The 21,838-nt window shown below is 42.4% G+C and overlaps 1 protein-coding gene across 2 annotated transcripts in view; it reads left to right on the forward strand.

Annotated features, from left to right (window-relative positions):
• The first annotated feature begins 648 nt into the window (after positions 1–648).
• Positions 649–21,838, forward strand: part of LOC115797902 (neurabin-2-like) — a 31,258-nt gene continuing 10,068 nt past the window's right edge. Inside the window, exons 1-7 of one of the 2 annotated variants that reach the window (XM_030754454.1) lie at positions 649–941; positions 1,411–1,502; positions 1,750–3,233; positions 13,002–13,134; positions 15,201–15,321; positions 15,677–15,781; positions 17,432–17,564. In XM_030754454.1, coding sequence (XP_030610314.1) covers positions 1,863–3,233; positions 13,002–13,134; positions 15,201–15,321; positions 15,677–15,781; positions 17,432–17,564 — 1,863 coding nt within the window. In that variant the 5' untranslated portion in view covers positions 649–941; positions 1,411–1,502; positions 1,750–1,862. The remainder of the gene's footprint in view (positions 942–1,410; positions 1,503–1,749; positions 3,234–13,001; positions 13,135–15,200; positions 15,322–15,676; positions 15,782–17,431; positions 17,565–21,838) is intronic. The other variant, XM_030754453.1, reaches the window with a different exon arrangement.

Consider the following 21,838-nt stretch of genomic DNA (forward strand, 5'->3'; position numbering starts at 1 on the left):
CATTGGCTCCCTGTTAAATCTAGAATAGAATTTAAAATTCTTCTCCTCACATACAAGGTCTTGAATAATCAGGCCCCATCTTATCTCAAAGACCTCATAGTACCATATCACCCCAACAGAGCACTTCTCTCTCAGACTGCTGGCTTACTTCACATGTGGTGGTTAAAGCTTTTGTGTATTTCTGCTGAGGGTAATTACAAAAATACCTTTAATGGTGTTGAATTTTAACTTTTATCATGAATTTTTATTCTAGTTAAATAATTTTAAATTACAGTGATTTTCTTTGATATTTGATCCTAATAAAATGCATAAACTCTATATAAAACAGTAACTCTAAAGTGTGGTCACGCAGAAGATATCACAAGTAACAAAATTGGCAAATTATTAATAATTAAGCATACAAACTGTTCTTGAGGAAATAAGTTTGTGAAGAGTTTTGTGTCTGCATAATGTACCAAGCAGCATTAAATGTAACTTTTAATATTCTGAATTTATTCAGCTCTAGCACCAGTAACACTTAGATGAGAACACTGGCTAGATGGCACTGCTGCCTCGTTTAACATCGCCTCAGCGTTTTCAGGGACTGATTTCCATCGTGACGGTTAAGAAAACACGGAAAGCACTTTATGCTCTTCTTGTCCATATATGAGACAGCTGCGTGAATGGGTCGGCCTCGCAGATAAAAACGACTTTCGAAACCGAGACTCCGTGGGCAAGTTCAAAACCTTAAAAAAAAGGAAATGCTTTGTCTACGATCAGTGATAACATTTAAAGTATCTGTCGGCGCAGATGCAGAATGCAGGAAGCAACAATGTGTCCTGCAAATAACGGATGTGTTATTGGCCGCGGAGGTTTGACGTGAGTGAGGTTGCACCGGGTCCTATCGCTGGTTTGGCGGAAAGACCGCGACTTCAGTTTGATTTTACAAGGGTCCACAGACAGTAAGTAAGCGTCCATATTATATACTTTTAGGATACATTTATTTTGTTTAAATCTTTCTCTGGACTGCTTTATTAGGGATTTCCTTTTGGGGAGGGGGAGGGGTTTAAAAAAATATATCGGAAAAAAAAAACCGTTAAGGTGTCACCCCCCCCCCCCCCCTTTTTTTTGTCTGATGTACCACCACAGTCTCATTAGGTAAAAATCACAATTAGTGTTTTTTTTTTAAATTTGCTGTGATATTTTATGTTGCCCTTAGAGTAGCAATAAGTATTGCTTCTTCTTAACAAGGACTGTTTTATTGTAGTGGGAATGAGAGCCGCATCACTCCCTGCAGCGTAGTAGCTACAATTAATGCACCTCTGCCAAATATAATAATAAATGAAGCCTGTATTTGCCCAAAGAGAAGCCGGTGAACAGTCAGAAATAGATGACGGGCACTATGACCCATGCGCTCCTCCCTCCATGCAGCAGCAGCAGTCTGCCGCTACGAGAGGACCAGAAATCTGCAGCTCACAGAATGAAGAGATCAAAATGATGCTGCCTCTAAAAAGGGATTAAACGTAAGCAATCTGTCGTCAGCTGCGGTAAATCCGCGGCTCATTACTCTTCTGTTTTTCTGTGCAAATATTTTCAGTGGCTAATGCAATTATCTGAGAAGGTTATGCTTGCGTTGCTGCAACTGCAAACGAGCTATTGACAGATGCATCGCGCTCACTTTCTCCGCTGCACTAGACGAGCATTGCAGCGGATGCAGGCAGGCCTTTAATGCGATCTGTTGTTTTTGTTTCTCTCCATCTGCCGGTCTAGTCTGGGCGCCACCTCGCTGGGATCCGCTGCTGGTGGATAATACAGATTTGCCACCGGGAGTTGAGAAAGGAGACATGCCGTCGCTGAGCATCCGTTGCGACGCTTGACTGACCATGATGAAGACCGAATCCACATCCAAGAGCACCGGCTCTGGCTCCACGCTCAGGAGCCCATCCCCGCACAGGAACGCGTACGAGGCGGGGATGCAGGCCCTGAAGCCCGTCAAAGACAATGCTGCAAATGGGGATATGCAGGAGGGCCCCCGAGGGCGCAGGTACGGCTCTAACGTGCACCGTATCAAAAACATGTTCCAGCAGATGCAGACCATATCCCCAGCCGACGCAGAGGGAGAGGACAACGCAAGGAGCGCCGACAAAACGGTCCGCCTCTCCCTGCCCAGAGCCGGGAGCCTGAACGAGAACGTGGACCACAGCGCGCTGCTGAAGCTCGGATCCACCGTGTCCGAGCGCGTCAGCAAGTTCGACACTAAGCCGGAGAATGGGCACCAGCGGGCCTCGTCGCCCAGCTACTCCAAGCTGCAGGAGACACGCCGCATCTTTGAGGAGAAGCAGCAGCAGGAAAAGCTGCAGCAGGAGAAGCTGGCCACTACCAGGGTCTTGCTGAAGACAGATAAGGCCTCGGGCTTTCAGGATGGCAGGTTGGACATGGTGGCTCGTTTTAATGGCAGCACAGAGTCCCTGGACAGCCTGGACACTAGTGAAGCAGTGTCCCCTACAGTCAGCCAGCTCAGTGCTGTGTTTGAAAGGGCAGCCGAGCTCCGGAACAACCTCCACCGTCTCTCCTCTACACCACCACTCCCTTCCAGAGGGGTCAGCGCCAAGGTAGGTGTGTTGAACTCCAAGATAATCACAAAGAGGGTCAGTGCCTTTGCATCAGGCAACCAGGGGGATGAGATAAGCAGTCAGAAGGGACAGGAGACACCGCCGAGGGGCCCCAGAGGAAGGGTGACTCCCCCATCTGAAAGCATTAATGGGGGCCAGAGTGTTGGCCAGTATGCCTCAACTGCTGAACTTTCCAGTAATGTAGGAGACCCAAATGAACAGAGAGAAAAGACTGTTTCAGATGCAGGTGTTGAGGCCAAAGTTGATGTTAAACATGAGGAACACTCTGGGTCCAGTGAGCTCAGCAGCACAACACTGCAAGGTGACATCTACAACTCTGTGCAGAATGGAGAAACTGCTGCAGAGAAGCAAAGCTCTCCAAAGAGTGGCGAGATGGTCAGGCAGGAGGAGCTGGAAGACAGGACTCTCAGAGAAGACCAGTCAGGCCGGGACTCTGTGGATATCAGTACCTACAGTGCGGTGGGGGAGGACTATGAAGGGAGCCAGAAGGATGAGGAAGAAGAAGACGAGGGCGATGACCGGTACGAGCCAGAGTCCAGCTGTGTGGAGATTTCTGGGCTGCCTACGGAAGAGGATCCGCCCCCTTCAAGAAAGATTCGCTTCAGCATAGAGCCCATCAAGGTGAGGAAGTGTAAAGACACACTGAATTAACATAAAGAACTGTAGCTAGAACATTTATTTCAGAATGTATCCTCAGAATCGTGTTTAATCAGGCTTATGTGCTGATTTCTGAAATGTAATTATGTCTGTGTTCTGGTGTGGGATTTTCTTTTCATCCTGTGTCTTTAGAGGCTTGTTGAACTTGACCTTAAAGCTTATCTGCTGTGTTACAGTCATAGCCAGTGCCACTGTCAGCTTTTTTAATGAACTCACTCAGCTTCTGCCAGTGTCAGACCAGTGCTGACATTTTGATTTTAGCCTGTTTCAACACAGGGCTTTGCACACTACTAACACCCTCCCTCTACAGTAGCCAGTCACTAATGGATGGCCCAGCATTCCCACTGTACAGCTGACACGGGCCCCAAAAGAGCCTCGTGTAGATACTTATCTGAAATGCAGTGGGAGCTGCTTCTGTAAATAACTGCTTGGGGTGGAAGAACAAAACAGCCCTGGATAATTATCCCCAATTTTAGAGAAGTGAATACTGTGCTGTGGAAAATGAAGGTCACCGGACACTGCATGGGAAGCCGGGTGAGGACCGGAGTGTTTTTGTGTTTATGTGTGTGTGTGTGTGAGCTAAAGACAGAGAAAGTGAGAAAAATAAAAAAGCACTGTGATCTCTTCTTGGACCGGTGCAGTGAGAGGATAGGACAGACGAGGAGGAGGAGGACGAGTTGATTTGAAGTGTCTCTCTGTGTCTGGGGGTGGTGTAATGATCCGCGAGGAACATCAGACTCTTTCCAGCTCAGTCTTGCTGCTTTGCTGTGCCTTGAGGTCTGAGGCATACAGCGACTCTGCCAGCTACAGTGGGCCCTGACACTGTATGTCACACACATTCCTTCTCACAGAAAGCCTCGCCTGTACCATTTCATGGCTCGTCAAATCCAAATTTTCTCTTGTTCTCTTGTTCTCAGTACCACCCAGTTTCTGTAGCTTGATATAGTTTAAAATCCAACATGACATAGATACTTATAAGATATTCATGAAATATATGAACCAATGCAAGATTATTAAGGACTGCATTTGTATAGAAGAGTTGGAGGAATGCAGATATTGAGAATCTAAACACCAGCGTGCAACAATATTTCTACCTTTTATTGTTCATTTCAAATTGTACAATTTTCCCAACAACCAGAGGACAGCACTGACAAAAAAGATAAAATTAATATTATTTATGCTTCGGATGCTCCTTATGTGGCATTCCATTGCACATACTGAAAAAATAGGCTCTCAGGATTATTAATGAGAAATACTGACAATACAGAATTTGAAACAGTGCAATTAAAGGTGCCCTGTAGAGCTCTGACCACCAGTGGTGCTGTGGATCATTGTTTTTGTACCTGCTTTCCACCTTCACAAGCTCACAGGAGTTCAGATATTAAATATATCCAGTAGTTTCAAACCATGACAATGAGAAGCAGCTGTTCATCAGGTGATGCACCCACAAATGTAGCAATCTGTCAGCAGAGACGATTACTGAGGAATATAAACAACACAAATACATTTGGAAAAAAGTTCATGTTTGTCAGGCCTCAAGGATACACACAGTATACTGCAACTGGTGAGAAACAGCGAAGCATAATTCTGTACTATATTTTATAAAAAAATAAGATATTAACCTATAACAGATAAATTTGGAGAAATTTCTTTGCATGTATGCTAACTATACTTAGTGTGAAATCTAATAGGCTGCAGAGGCCTAGGTGCCCTGCTAAAAATCATATTAGGCTTGCCGTTAAGCATTTTGACTATTTTATTAATGCTAAGAAATAAGCTTTAGTTTTTAATATTACAGCCCTTATCTGGTTCGTTCAGTTTCCAGCACTGAAAATTCTTGTCCAAGGACATATCCACCCACCTTGGCATGGCCACACTCAGACGCATTGATTAGACTGCCTGATTTGAAACAGTGTACATTCAAACAAACAACACAGAAAAACCATCAAAAACAATGCTCAGACTTTGAGAGGAGCAGAGCCCGTCTGGAGAGTCGGCTCTTCGTTGGTGTTGCACTGAATTGTGTCCCGTTGCATTACCAGTAAACCTACATATGCAGTAAGCCTTTTAGTGTAAAGAATACAACACTCGTGATGATGAACAGTTTCATTACATATTGTAACTGATCACATTAACATCTATTTTGACATCAAATTACACAAATCTTTGACATGGAACTAGTTATTCCCCACCAGTGATTGTACCAACAGTGATATGTGATTACGTGTCAGTATTAAGTTCTAATATATTGAGCAAATGCCCAGAAATCAGCTCAGTCCCATGAATCACATAGAAGTCATTTGTGGCTTTGCTATGTCTGTCATGCAAGTGCAGTACAGGAGACAACACAGCTTTAACTTTATTTTATCCTCATGAGATCAAAGGTGGTATCTCCAGTGTGATAAAAGCTGTAAGTCATGATGTTGATAAAGAGGAGAATTTCCTTGTGACCCTGCAGCCATCAGTGGAAGAGAAAAACCTCCTGCTGAGTCCTTTCACACTGTATCAGTGTGGCCTTTGTTATGGAGATTGATGCAGGGGTGGATGAGAGTAAAAGGGGGATGCGAGGTCAAATGGGAGGGGCGTTATCATGCAGCTCAAATGTCATGTGAGAGTATAACAGCCAGCTCTTAAGTCACACTGTCACTTAGTTTGACTGCCAAACAGGAAGTGCCCATTTTTAGTGCATATTTCTCTTCTGAGCAGCAGTTCAGCTTTTGGTCACAATAAAGTCTTGTTGCGGTGACAGCGGTTGGACGTCTGGGTGCATGTCTTTCTCTGTCCCCATTTCATACTGAACGCTCCTCTCTGTCTGTGTGTCTGTCTGTCTGTCTGTGTGTGTCTGTGTGTGTCTGTGTGTGTCCTCCCAAACAGGCAAAAAATAGCAGATCTGCTTCGGGTAGAGTTCACACTGCACTCTTTGTTTGCTCCTCCTCACACTGTTTCTCCTGCTCCTTCTTTTCTCCCTTTCGCTCTTTGTCACCAGTCTGCTGCTGTTAGTAAAAATAGCAGCATTGTTATCATCACAGACCTGCCTCGCTTTTCAGGGACGCCTCTTTGTCGAACACAGGAAGCCGCCTCTCATGTCTTATTTATTTCTTTAGCTTGTTTGTTTTGACTTAATTCTCTATTACTCAGTGTATTTAGCCTGCCTGTTTAGCCCCCTAGCTTGTTGTGATTTTTAATTATTTATCCCATTGTGTAGGGGAGCTTTGTGTAAAAAAAAAAAAAGAGATAATCTCCACTGGATTTGGGCTGTGCTTCCTCCAAGCAGATTTATTTTCCATGCTACAGAATCACCTTGCCCACCCCTCACCTAACCTGCTCTTAAACATTTTGTCCCCCTTCACCACCAACACACTCTTTCTCCTAGGTTTCTGCCTACGCTGCTCAGTCTGGCCAGCCTGCTCAAAGGACACCTATGATTTTCTTTCACACTGTATTATTAACACAAACGCTGACTGTACTTATAAGGTAATAAACAGAGGGTGTTGATTTTTGACAAACACAGAAGGAGGTGTTGCTGTTTTAAAGTCTCTGCCACAAAATACAGAATACCCTAAATGCACCATTTGTGGTCGCCACACAGACCAGCCAGCAAGGAGCTGCATGTGGAGAGGTGACCATATGTTCAGGTATCCTCAAACTGTCTATCACTTTGTCTCAGCAGGCCTGCAGTATTTCATACAGTGCATTACTCACAGCCAGGAGGGGTGGAAGACCAGACAGATTATCAGCAAGGTCAGGCTGTCCCACTTCTCAGCCCTGCAGTGGTTGGTGGTGGGCTGCAAGCATTTGTGTGATGTGCCCACTCGTTCAGGTTACTGCGACAGGCCATGTTACGCAATGTCTCGCTCATGATGTCTGAAGCTGTTTTGTCTTGTCCCGCCTGCCATCGTCTTGTCAAAAAAATGACAGGCGCTGGTTACAGTGATGCGTGAGGCCCCAACTGTGCCGAATGGAAGGGTGAAGATTCAAATCTATCTTCCTCAGGCTTTATTGGTCCTGTATTTTAGGATGGTTGCTATTTTATGTTTTTATTAAGATCAGAAAATCTATAATTGAAGAAGAAAATATTTTCCTCCAAAAGTGATAATGCTACTCATTAATATGCTTTTAAAACTGGTCTTTATCGAGACTTTGAGTGTCAATTCAGTCTGTATTTTCTATGTGAAATACATTTAGATCTGAAATATATACAAATATCAAGCTGATAATCTCTACATGTGTAAAAGACTGTGAATGTATTCACGCGCAAACCATTATAAGATGTAAAGCTAGTCAAAATATAAATATATTCACAGCCTTATTAAGTCTTTATATATAAAACTAGACAAAAAAAAGAAAATGTCATATAAAGTGCAATGAGCATGGCATTTAGTATATATTTAATACATATTGTCTGCAGTAATATTTAATAACATAATAAAACATACAGTTACACAGACTGCCGTGCACTCCTCTGTGCTGACCTTATTCTCATACTGCGGTGCCTCTCTCCAGTGTTAGCGCTAAGCCTAAACATGACTGCTGACCAAAAATTGTTCTGCCAAAATAGATGAGCTTTGGTGCCATGCAAACATTATTATGACAAGCTGACCATATCCATTTTATTGGCAAGGGAAGACTGGTCCAACATGATGGCTGCCAGAGCCACATCCTTATTTTCTGTCTGCATGTCGCACATCTGGGACATGGATTAACCCCCAGTTTACGTAGGATTTAGGAGCAGTTACCTGCCGCTTGTTTAACCTGTGTTGGTTTAAATAGCAGTGCCATTAAACTTTAAGAGGGCAAATGTGCAACATGTGCTTAACTTAGCTTAATTAAGCATGGATTAATTACTGCACACATATTTATATACAGGGAAAAGGAAGGCAACTATGTATGGTAACAAACATAGGTCAGTGTTGGATTTAGGCAGAAATGCTGGAAAGAATAGTATAAGTAACAAAAATGCTGGAAAGTAGTTTTTTGCTGAGCGCACTGAGAGTGGAAAACAGTTTCTTTTGGGAAAAACCAGTGGCACCACCTACACACATCCTATTGGCTCCATCCAAAATTAGATCTGCTTTTGGAGTCAAGAGGGAAAGAAACAGCAGCTGACGCGCTGCTGTGGGCAGTGGGGGTGGTGGGGTGTGGGTTATGGGCTTGCTAGTTAACACCACAGTGTTATCCAATCACACTGTAGCCAGAGGGGCATCAAGATGCAGCCGCGCTGGAGCAGAGCGGAGGCTTCCACGGCAGCGGTATCATTTTGCCATTTCAGTGTCACGACAACTGCACTGCAAAATGGGTGTTGTCACTTACTTTCTGCTCTTTAATAGCCTTTACAGTCCCAAGTAGGTGTTCTGTATAGACACAAACAGTCTGTAAGCTGGTGAGTGGCTGTAGTTTTCTGCCCACAGAGCTTTTGTAGGACATCCCAGGCGGCTGGTGGCAGAGGGAGGGAGGAAGGGAGTTTCCTGGCCATCTGTTAGCTCCTCTGACCTACTATCTGCCACAACTGGAACAGCGTCCGTCTCTAACACCCCTCCACCCCCCCACCACCACACTGTCTTTAATCCCGGTGTTTGTCTTCCGAAGATAGCCACCTCACTGTTCGTAGAGTTCATCTACTACTCTGCATGCTTAGGTGAAGCAAGGTCAGAGGTTGCATCGTGTAGAATCCCAATTAGTCTCTCTGTAAGGAGGGAGGAGCTGGACTGTTAATTCTGTCAGTCAAGGCGAGATTGTTGCTATCGTGGTACCTTTCTCCCATGGTCATAACACACCTACAGTGGTAACTATATATTGCCATTGCAGTAATAAAGGCTGCTCAGCCTTCTGTCTTTGATGTTTCGCAGCATCACGGGCGTAAAACGGGGGCATCACACTGGCACGTGAGACTGAGGGCACTGTTGTTGATTTATGCTTCGTTACTGAGGATGCAAATGGTGCATTTTTTTGTCTCTTTAATCCACATTGTGTTAATCCGTCTAAATACAAAGGTAACCTAAATCAGAAGTCATTAGACTTCAGTGCTGCTCCCATGGTAGCTATCATGGGGTTAGGTCCAGTGGGATTCACAGTGTAAACTGAAACAGTGGTTTATATAATGGTTTTAGTACTGCTGAACCTAATTAGTCTTTCATTAAATATTTTTTGTCCCATTTTTGATTCATTGTTTTATCCACAAAATAGAGTAAAATGAGGCAGTTTCTCGTCTTTGGAAGTTTTGCCCAGTAATTTGCATTTATGGGTATTTGAATTGTTGTCAGTTAAAGGGAGAGTCTATTATAATAGCAAATATGCTTTTTTGTTGAGGTTTACATGAGAAGATTGGTACCACTCATGGCTGCAGGGTAAATATGAGGCCGCAACCAGGAGATGGTTAGCTTAGCAAAAGAATAAACAGTAGAAAAAAGCAGGAAATCTGTAGCCTGAGTCATCCTCCTGGTATTGACAAGACACTAGAAAAGTTTTGCAACGGTCCAAGAAACAGTTTTAAAAGCAATTGATTTGTTACTACTTTATTATTAAGAGCCAGATTAGTGGTTTCCAGCCTTTGTGCTAAGGTAAGCAAACCTGCTGCTGCTCATACCTTCATATTCAGCGCCCAGATGTCAGAATGTGTTTCCAACAATACTGAAACAAGAGGCAACCTCCGTGAAAAAATGCAGCCACTGTGGAACTGCCAATAATCTTTGAGTGGCCACTCGAGGCTCAGCGAGTCCATCCCACGTTAACTTCAGCTATAAAAAAATAACATGTTTACAGCCTGCTACAGAAAGGAAGTAATAAAAAGTAATTTCTTCCTTCATAACAACTGTGCAGGGGTAAGTTTTGTGACCCACCTGTTTGAGTTGTGTTAAGGCTTAAAGGTGTGTGTTATTAGGGCTATTCCCACTTTGAGTGGCAGGTGGATTCACACATAGTCTGCAAAGGGATCACATCAATTATGTTTGTGATGCTTGCATCTTTCAGAGCACTAATTCAATTGTCTGATGAATAACATGGCTTTGTACTAATAGCCGGTCCAAGTAGAAGAAATTCTAATATTAATAATTTTGAACTAATTACCAGGGCTCCACCTCCAGTGGACGCAGGTTGGCAGCATTAGCTGATAACACTCACCCTCTTGCCCAAATATGATTACGTCTATATTAAAAAAAATCATAACGACAAACCAGTGGGCAACGTCCCAATGACTGCATCTATCTTTCATATGCAGCCTGTGTACTGGACACATTCTTCCCTGAGAAACTCACAGATTAACTTTTACTTGCCTACATTTTAACTGGACAATTTGATGCTAACTGAACTCTAAAGCAGCTTGTAATTTTTGTGCCAAAATTGGACAAAAAGAAAAAATCATCCATGCCATCACTTGCATGACCTCACAGTGATTGGGGGAGATTTAACTCAAGGCGATTACATTTTAAACTCCATTATTATGGGTAAGAGCAACCTAAAAGTAAGAGCAGGAGCGTGTACAGTGCTCAATGATGCATGAGAATACAATGATACTGAATACATTTAAGAGGGGAGGGGCTGCTGTCAAAACTGACAGGCTCTTCACTGTGGGGTTGCCAGGGAGACGGGGCCCCATACTGTAGGACTGAAGAGCGGCACCGAAGCTACGAGATGCTGCTTCTGCAACACAGATGGACGAACTAAACAGGCAGACCGCATGCAAGAGATGCATGGAGTAAAGCAAACAAAGGCTCAAGGGAAAAGTGTGAAAGTGTCGCAGAAGAGGGAAGAGAGACTGTGGAGAGAAAAGTTAATAAAATACATCAAAGAATGTGTGAAAGGAAGACGGTCCAGCACTGAATTAGTGTAGCTAGAGGAGCATGCAAGGTGGTGCATACATAATCACCCTGGAAGACTGAAAGTGAGGCTTTTAAAGATCGGACTCTCTCTCTCTGTGTTTGTGTGTGTGTGTGAGGCCTGTGAGCAGCAGCTGCAGAAGGCCTCCATTAGCATGCTGGGGGTGGTTATGTAAACTGTCATGCTGTTAGACCAGAGTGAATGTGGGAAGTTGAGCCCTGAAAACAGAGGCCCCTGTCTTCATAAGAGCAACTTCAGTGGTTGTTATTGATTTTTTTTTTTCTTCTTCTCCCCAGTGTGTTTGATACAGATTACTGCTGTGAAACAATACAGCTCAGAGGAAATGTTGTGGCTGTCTCAATTGAAACAGTCAATCCATTTGAATTGCATTATGTCTGCATTAACAGTGTTGGGCAGTTATTATCGAGCCATGAAGCCAGCTTGTCTGTCTCAGCTGTGCACGTATCCAAAACCTCTAAGTAGGGATCTTTTCAGCATTTTTAAATTCATAATAATATTGTGAGTCCTCAAATGAAATTTTAGACACAATGATGGAAATAAGTGGAGGTGAATTATATTGAGTATATCCCACCCATTTTAACATGCAGGATTAAAGCAGGATTAAACAGAAATATTGGCCCCTTTGTTAGATACATCTATTCAACTGCTTGTTAATGCAAATATCTTATCAGCCAATCACATGGGAGCAACTCAGTGTTTTTAGGCATTTAGACACGATCAGGATGACCTTGGGGAAGTAAGGTGATTTAAGGGACTTTAAACGTGGCAGATGAGCTCTTCTGAGTATTTTCGAAACTGCTGATCTCCTGGGATTTTCCAGCACAACCATCTCTATGGTTTACAGAGAATGGTCCAAAAAAAGAGGAAGTATCCAGTGAGCAGCAGTTCTCTGGGTGGAAATGCCTCGCTGATGCTAGAGGTCAGAGGAGAATGGACAGACTGCTTTGAGCTGATAGAAGGGCAACACTAACTCAAATAGCTACTCACTGCAACACATTGAACCTTGTAGCTGATGAGCCACAGCAACAGAAGCTCACACTGGGTGCCACTGCTGTTAACTAAGAACAGGTAACTGTCCTGAAGGCAAAAGGAGGTCTAACCCAGTTCTACCAAGGTGTACCTAATAAAGTGTCCAGTGAATGTATGTTTTCATTTTTTTAACAACATGTGTGGTGGTGAACAGAAGGCTATTACACATGAATTTGAGCACAGCGTCCAATGAGAGAAAGAGAAAAGTGGAAGAAGCCCTGATTAGTGTGTTTCCTGTGAGTAATGGGCCTGTTTCCTTCAGTACTTCCCCTCCTGCCTTTCTGTGGCTGTTAAGTCCTCTTCCATGAAACATATGTAACTGATAATTACTGAAGCAGTCCATAGTTTGAATTTAGACACCTGCATTCACGTCACAATCTGCGATTTGCCCACTCGTTTACCTGTTGACTCACAAATGCAACGAAAAGTTGAAACACCAAGTGAGTCACTGGTCCTCGGGGTGCACAGGAAGTGATTCCGGTGACAGTAGCAGTTACTATATTTGGAGCAAGTGCAGTAAGATGAAAGCGTTAAGGCACTATGGCTCCAAAGACTTTATATTTATTTGTATAAATATTTATATTTAATATTAATATTTAGAATTATATTGCTGAGGCCAGTTACATGTAGGTTTATTAAGCAATAATAACAGTGGTTCGGCGCTTCTAATCAAATTTTTGCCAAGAAAACAAATCATTTCACAAAATGTTGAACATTTAGTTAAAAATAAAAACAGCTGTGACTCACAAATGTCCCCTTTTAATAACAAACAAATTATGAACACTTACTGTTCAAAAGTCGACTTCGCCTTCCAGAGACTTGGTGTAAGTGTGATTCTCAGTCTGATCTTGTCCCCGTCTCCACCCACAGGTGTTTGCCACCTATTCCAACGAGGACTACGACAGACGTAATGAAGATGTGGATCCCATGGCAGCATCTGCTGAGTACGAGCTGGAGAAACGAGTGGAGAGGCTGGACCTGTTCCCTGTGGAGCTGGAGAAAGGTACCAGAACAAAACCTTCTTTCTCTGCCCAGTAATTATCTGTGGAGTATTTGAACAAATCCTTTCTGTAAAATCTGCACTTTGGTTTAGGCATATAAATAATTTAAGCATTTGCGTCAAATTGCTTGAGGTACCAGGTGACTAGTTTGCACCTTGTTAAGAAACAGAATATATAAAAGCAAATGGAATGGAAATGTATTTGGCCCCCATCTCTGAAGCAATTAAAACAAGTCCTACTTTAAAAGACCTGCAGGGTTCACCGGCTGCCTTCTGCTCTCCCCACTGACTTACAGTTCCAGCATCCACTCAACATCATAGTGCATTCCTATGGGTGTAGAAGACCATAATTAGACTTGTGTATAAGGCAGGTTACATGTGTTATCATATGTAGCGATGTTCTGTATAGGTGATACTGTGTGCAGTTGCTGCATTAATTGAATCATGAGAGAATAGAAGCTCAAGTGAGAAAGAAACAGTGCTAGGATGATTAATACACTTCCTCAGCAACGTGACGCCTCGGGGAGGAATCTAGGTGTTATATTGATTATGATAGAACTTTCAAGTCACACATTTCAATATCAGGAACGTCAGATCTCTTTTTTGTCTTCAAGGTACAAAGAAGCTTATGCATGCTTTTGTCACAACTAAAAATAGGTTGCCGTGTACACAGAATGCTGATGTCACTTTCAAAATCCCCAAATTAAAAAAAAAAAAAGCTTACATAATGCCTCATCCCGACACAGACTGTGGTGTCTTTGGAAATTTTAAATCAATGCTACTTCACAATCCTTTTCACGGGCTTGCTCCCAACTATGTGATAACCTCCTATATTGACAGGCTTTGCTGCTCTCTTTCCAAAAACCACAAAATCAAACAGATTCTCATCCTGGATCAGAAAAACTAATCTTTTTAACCTCGCGTATAACAAGAACTTACAGTTAATAATTCACTTCGATACTTCAGCTCAGTTAAAATTTTTAATGCTGAACCTTCCTCATTATTTCTGCATTTATGCTCATTTCCAGTTCCATATTTTTATTCTTGAACTCTGCTAGAGTGCCTTTGTTTGACTCACAGTATTTATCTCTTACTGGTCTTTGGTGTATCCCCTCAGTCACTCCTCTGTCTCAAACAGGCCACTTTGGTTTCCTGTCCTCTCACTTTAGTCCACCTTTCTTCTAATTGGCTGCCCCTCACAAACACTAGGTAGATTCCCTTTAGTTTGTGTGCCCTTTCTTTCTGATGAATAATGCAAGTCACTTTAAGCTGCTGTTTACTGTTAAAACATTGGTTTATTATATCTTACGATAAATAAAGGTACCTGTGGCGCTTTGGTCCACTGATAGTGCTGTTGAGTAATGTTTTTGAGTGGGTTTCTGTTTCATACATGCTGATATGTGATCATAGTTGGGCAATTTGCATTCGTTCTGCTGGTTTTATGCGATTCTGGAACAAATGGCACAGCGGTTGCAAGCCAACTTTGCTGGAAACTGTACACGTTTTCTAAGTTGGCAGAAACATCGTAATAAGCAAACACAAGATGTGTTAGAAACATCCACAGTGCACCTTTAAGTGGGTTTCAATTAAAGAGGAAATCAAACAGAGGTTCACCAAGTACTTTATTAGTCCACAGCTGCACAATTATTAGCATTTAGCCTCTTCTGAAAGCAGTGACACTTCTTTATGCCTTGTCTTATTATGCTATATAACACATTCATAGACGTTACATGAAAGATGAACATATATTTGAGCATTATGGCTGTTGCTATCATGCCGTGTTGGAGCCAGAAGTAAGAGCTGATCATCTTTATAAGTTGTCTAAGTTATTAGCTAATTTTAGCTAGCTTGTTTAGCAATTCATACACTGGAAGGATTGATTTGCTTTTGGAAGCAGCCTCAAGTGGCCGTTTAAGGAACTGCAGGTTATTTCACCTTTGGGTTGGCTCCATTTTTAGTCCCAGTGGTTGTTGCTTCAACAAACTCAAACTTTGGAGTTTGGTGGGAGTCACCCTGTTAGAAACAGATCACAATGCCAGTTTGGTAACAACTAGTCTGGATTCTTTCAGATGGTGATGGCCTGGGCATCAGTATCATCGGGATGGGTGCAGGCGCTGACATGGGCCTGGAGAAACTGGGCATCTTTGTGAAGACTGTCACAGAAGGAGGAGCAGCGCACAGAGATGGCAGGTTTGTATGTTTGCTCATACTTTAACTTGATTCCTGATAGGATAAAAATATTGTAGAACAGAAACCTCCTAGACCAAAACTTAAGTGAAGTTGAACATGCCTTTTTTTTTTTGTAAATCAAATGTTACCCTGAGGTTACCTTCGTAGTTGTAGTTTTATTTCCAGGAGTGGATGCCTTATTGTTCCTCTTGCCTATTTTGATTTCTGGCAACTGCACATACTGTAGGTCCTGCTGCCAAGAATAAGGACTTCTAAATGGAGTTTGGCTTGTGTGGGCTTAAGTATAACAGGGATGAACACACACCACAGTTGAGCTGTTTCTGTAGATTCTAAGCCTTTAAACTGTCTCCTGTAGGATCCAGGTGAATGATCTAATTGTGGAGGTGGATGGGACCAGTTTGGTGGGAGTCACCCAAAGCTTTGCCGCCTCTGTACTCAGGAACACCTCGGGAACTGTCAAGTAAGAGTCTCTCTGAGTAGCCAATTCAATGCAACTGCTTTTAATGTTTTTTTGTAGCCACCTAGAAGTGGGAATGAAATGCTGGTTTGCTACTAATTTGATTTACGCAGAAATATCTCAACAACTGTTGTATAGATTTCATGATTCTGACAGGGTCAATCATAATGACTTGGGGCGTCCCCCAACTTTTCTTCTAGTGACACGCTGATGTTAATTTTGACTTATTTAGTGAGTCACAAATACAAAGATCAGGGTTGGCGGGGCTGCTCCAACATTCAGAGTTGGAAGTCCAACTCGAGGGGCGCTCCAGTTGAAGAGTCTGTCTAGGAACTCAGAAATCCCGACTTAAGCTCCTAAACATGGTGTCATTGTGAGCACGTCCACTTGCTAATGTTAGCATTTGAAATATTTATGTACTTTAAAGTAAATCACATTTAAAGTACATTAAAGTACTCCTCTGGTCTTTGTTAAATTGGCTTTTATCTTTATAGCTAGTATTTTGTGGTTTTCTAAATGCCGTAGCTGTGACCAGGACATGTGTTTTCATTGCTACTTGCTCTTGGCATCAAGCATTCTTCCTTAAAGAGATGATTTCCTTTTGATATGCACCACAGACCATCTTTCACACAGGGATGAATTCTACCGCATCCTGCCCATTCACTTCACCAGACTTTAGATTTATATCGTGAGTCTCCCAGGGTCATGATTACACCCTTCAGTATCAAAAAGCTCCTTTTAGAGACATTCAAAATAAAGTCCAAAGATTCCACACTAGTGCCACTGAAAACAGTTATCAGGACCCAAAACAGTTTGTGTCAAAAGTATAATTTCAAAATGCCAAAGGGCTATTTGTACCCGGTGCTCTCTGGAGTTTTGGTCGTGCTGACTGTTCCCGTGTGCGCCTTTTGTTATCCAAGCTCATTCATAATTCAGGGTTTAGTGGTCCACACTGTTGGCATAATTGCTAGTGTTGTGTGACGTGTGAAGATCAGAGACCTCCATAGATAGCTCATACATTATAGAGCTGCTGCAGCGATGGCGAAGACCAATAGAGCTCCGACCTATTCATAAAACAACGTCACGCAGACAAATGGTTCGGGACAGGAAGTGTGTTTGTGAGCATTTAATTACCGCTTAGTGCTGCAGAAATTGAAAGGCTGCAGTGGCTGGCTTAACAACCGTCTGTGGCTTTGTCATGATTCACTGTACTTTTCCCAGTTTACCATTTTGCTTTTTAGTGGAAGAAGATTTGTGAGCATCAGTCAAGAGAAAATACAGTTTCTATAACGATCCGTACAATGCGCTAAAAGAGAGGAAGAATCGAGGATCTGATTTTATGCACCCAAGAGGGTAACTATGTAGAGAAGGTCTTTGTTAGAGTGTAAACAGGAAGCCATTTTCTGTCATCAGAGAGCCAGCGCATTCCAACTGCATTAATACATTATGCTATACCAACTCAAGAGGGCAAGCAGTGTGTTACATATGAAAAACACTCTCTGCTTAAGGAGCCAGCATTTATGCTCCTCAGTGTTCATAAAAAAGGCCAACATGTATTATTCAGCATATGCATACAGCATCACAGCATATATGTGGTTTTGTTAGAGTTTTCCACCCCTAGCTGAGGTGATGATGATGAATGTCTAATTGCAGGTTTGTGATTGGACGAGAGAAGCCGGGCGAACAGAGCGAAGTGGCCCAGCTCATCCAGCAGACCTTGGAGCAAGAGCGCTGGCAGAGGGAGATGATGGAGCAGCGCTACAACCAGTACATGGACGAACAAGAGGTCAGACAGCATTAACGTTACTGAGATTACCAGTGAAGGATCCAGAGACAAATTAAAGGAAAAAAAAAACTGTGAAATCTGTAGCTTCAATGTGCTTTGGTATAGATTTGTGTCTCTGTAAGTCTTGTCACCATTCTTCCCAAAGATAACCCCTCAGTTGATGTTTTCATGATGGTGGTGAACACTGTTATTTAATACGTGGGCCTAAATTTTCCTGTTAGTTAAAATCAGGTGAAAGCACATGATTCACATCCTTTTTATACTCATCAATCCATTCAGCGATCCTTCCTGCGCTATAGGTGGTGACTTTGTGAGCGAGCATGCCCATCAGGGTAGGAGTGTTATGTAACACCTTAGTCGTTACAGGGTTTGGACCAGATGACAGGTTCGGCTATGGAGAGTAGAGTTAGTGTCACCACAATTAAGGACCACAGACCAAGAGAATAAATTTAAATTAGCCGGCAAGATTTATTTACACACAACAAAAACCATAAAAGACTTTGACAACAGAAAACACAACAGCATACACCTTCCTGGTGTATAATCCCTCTTTTTGTTATCTTAACCAAAAGAAATAACTTCAACTTAGGGTTATTTGTTCAGTTCCCTTTGGTTTGTCTGTTTGAGTTAACTCAGTAGTCACTAAACCTAGTTTAGTTCTCTAGCTTCAAAATCTATTTATCTATTTTATTATTTTTTTTTCCAAAATTAATACAAAATTAGGCTCTGTATTCAGATTCGGCAGACTCAATGTTATGTTAGGTTTAACCAACAAAATAGTTTGCAATCTCAATAATATCACAGCAGTACCACACAGGGTCATTCAATATTAAAATAAAAATATTGAACCAAAAGACAACTCAAAATAATCCAGCAAAAGGCTGAACAAGGTGCGATGCACATGAGAGTCTCTTTTCTTTTGTCCTGCTGTTGATCCCTCTATTGTCTGTGTTCTGCGCTAGTCTTGAATCCACTGCTGTTAGCAGTCAAGGATAAATCCTACCAGTTCGGATGAAAACGGTCAACACTCCGCAGACAGCATGTTGCTCCACATGCACAGATCAGCAAATTCACAGTTCATCAGGTCCGGTGGCTCGCCATCTCGTTTCACCGCGTATGAAGTCCCACTTCAGTACTAGCTCAACTTTTCTCCACTCCAACTTAAATGGCCTAATGTAAGCAACATAAAATATCAATAAATAAACAAAATAAAGCGTTGGCTGCTTAAGACATTAGCCAAGAGTCAGCGTTTTGCTTAATAGATGCTGATTAAGCTGCACACCTGCCAAAATGGCGGAGCGGAGATAAGTGGAAACACAACACTTGCACTTCAATTTCACACATGGGCATCATAATATCAAGTTTTAAAACACAAAAAACATAAATCTGACATCTTAGCTTATACTGTTTCCCAAATAATACATTCAACGTAACAAAATTCTCAAAAGAAATAAAATACATTTTTACGAACTCACCAAGTCCCATTCAGCAATGTACACACGTCTGAAGGGCAGGATAAAGTGGAAAAACAAAACAATTTCTCAAAAAATTAAAGATATTCTTTTAGATAAGTTTCCTTTGTTTAATAACGGCAGCTCGACGTCTGTGTGTCTGCAGCGATCTTGGTCAGAACCGAAAAGAATCCGGTTGGCTACTACCAGTCACATGGGCCACGCTGGGACACTTTCAGAATAAAAGCTTGCCTATTTAAAATTTCAACCATACATATTTTTAACCAACCAATAATCATCCATGGATTGAATGTTTGTTTTTAATATTTTTAAACCAGTTTTTTTCCAGATGAAATAATAAACAAAAATAAATTTTAATCAGGTTTTTACCTCATGCACACTGTCACCTGGGTTACACCCTCCCCTCTAAAATCTATGCAAGTCCCTTTGCATAGTGCATATGTTCAGACTATTTAAGGTGCTTCAATGGAATTAGTTATCGCTTCACTTAAGCTTTGAAATAAAGACTCAACTATGCTAATAAGAGGGTTTCCCAACTCAGGGTAAGTTAAGAGTTTTGGCTTTGTTCTTTCTCGAGAAGACCTTCTGACAGTTGGTTGTGTATCAGGGTCATGCTCTTCTGTGTTATTATCCACGGGTTCGTTCTCCTTCATTTGGTTATGAGTTGCTTCCTCTGCTTCAGGTGCAGTTTCCACTTCACCAGTGTCTGTTTCCATTTCTTTTTCCATTCCAGGTACAGGTAAGTTTTTGAGGTTCAGTGGCATATCCGGTTCGGAATCAGGTCCAATAATCTGCTCATTACATCCATCTGGAGCAATTTCAGGAACTGTCACAGGTTCTGAGACTGTTGCATTATCAAAGGTTGGTTGCTCAACAGTAGAATCTGAATGATTACTGGGAGAAAGGACCACTTCGTATTCCTTTATGGACTTTGAAACTTCCAGAGGAGCAACTGGAGGATAATACAATAGGTAGTTATCCTCATCGTCCAGGTTGTAATCCAGGTCTTGTTCGTCAGGATCAGTTATAGGGTGCTGACGTGTACTTGGCCGGCTTGGCTTTTCTTGCTCTGAGGAGACATTCACAGGAACGGTGGGTAAAAACCCACATGGCAACAAAAGGTCTCTGTGAAGAGTTCTTGTGGGACCAGCCTGATGCTCAGGCTTGACAGTGTATACAGGTAAGTTGCCCTTTTGACTCAAGACAACATGTACCACAGGTTCCCACTTATCAGCCAACTTGTGTTTGCCTCTAAGCCGGACATTCCTCACAAGTACACGATCACCAATATCAAGGACAGATTCAGTGACATATTTGTCATAACGGGCCTTGTTCCTTTCAGCAACTTTCGCAGCATTTTTGGTAGCTATTTGGTAGCTCTCCTGAAGATGGGATCTGAGTGCTTTGACATACTGCGAGTGGGATTGTTGCTGACGACGATTTAAAGGAACATTGAAGACAAGGTCAATTGGCAGCCTAGGTTGTCTTCCAAACATTAACTCATAGGGTGTAAACCCAGTGCTTTCATGTTTGGTGCAGTTATAGGCGTGCACAAGTGGCTTAACAAAGTCACGCCAGTGTCTCTTGTCTTCGTCTTTGAGTGTTCCAAGCATGTTGAGTAATGTTCTATTAAACCGTTCAACCGGGTTTCCTCTAGGATGATAAGGTGTCGTTCTGACCTTTTGGATACCAGCAAGGTCACAAAGGTCTTGAATAAGCTTTGACTGAAAGTCTGCTCCTTGATCACTGTGCAACTTTTCGGGAAATCCATAGTGAACAATGAAGTTTTCCCACAAAGCTTTGGCTACAGTTTTAGCCTTCTGGTTGGGAGTAGGAGTTGCTACAGCGTATTTAGTGAAGAAATCAGTAATGACGAGAACATCTTTGGTGTTGCTCCGGTCTGGTTCAATAGTCAGAAAGTCAATACAGACTAGTTCAAGAGGTCTGGTGACTTGGATGTTTACCAGAGGCGCTGCCTTCTCTGGCAGTGCCTTTCTGAAAACACATCGACTACAGGTTTTGATCTTTTGCTCAACATCTGCGGCCATTCTTGGCCAGAAAAATCTGGATCGCACTAGGTCGAGAGTGCGGTCTATACCAAGATGACCCATGTCATCATGGAGACTTTTTAAAACCATGAGTCTGAGGCTCTCAGGTAAGACCAGTTGACACTGAGACTCTTCACCAACTTGCCTCTTTCTGTAGAGAATCCCAGTCTGCAACTTAAGCTTTTTTAGCTCTCGCAGAAGGATGGAAAGTTGTGGGATCTCCTTTCGCACAGCAGGGGGTGATGTTTCACCTGTTTCAAGCTGGCGAATGATTTCATTGATCGCAGGGTCATCCATTTGATGTTTTTTTAACTCTTCTACTGAAATGCATGGAATGACTGGATTACTGTCACACTGATCAAAACCATCAGGAATGGCATTAGCTGACATGGACAGGGAAGTTACAAGTGGACACGTAAATGCATGGTCATTTGTGTCCGAGGAATGGAGAATTAGGTGTTTTTCACAAATTGCATTGACAGCATTTTGAGAAACATGAGTGAACAGATCAGTACCAGGTAAGTGGTGCTGAAGGAACTGACTGATTCGCTCTTGTTCTTTCTGGGAAACAATGTCATTTACTGGTTCTGGGTGGGGACGGCGGGATAGCCCGTCCGCATCTATGTTTTGTTTCCCTGCTCTGTACTTGAGCTGGAAATCAAAAGAGGACAGAGCAGACAACCAACGATAACTGGTTGCATCCAGCTTAGCTGTGGTCAAGATATAAGTTAAAGGGTTGCTGTCAGTAACCACA

The sequence above is a fragment of the Archocentrus centrarchus genome, chromosome 19 (genome assembly GCF_007364275.1).
Source record: "Archocentrus centrarchus isolate MPI-CPG fArcCen1 chromosome 19, fArcCen1, whole genome shotgun sequence".
In the NCBI taxonomy this organism is placed as follows: Eukaryota; Metazoa; Chordata; class Actinopteri; order Cichliformes; family Cichlidae; genus Archocentrus; species Archocentrus centrarchus.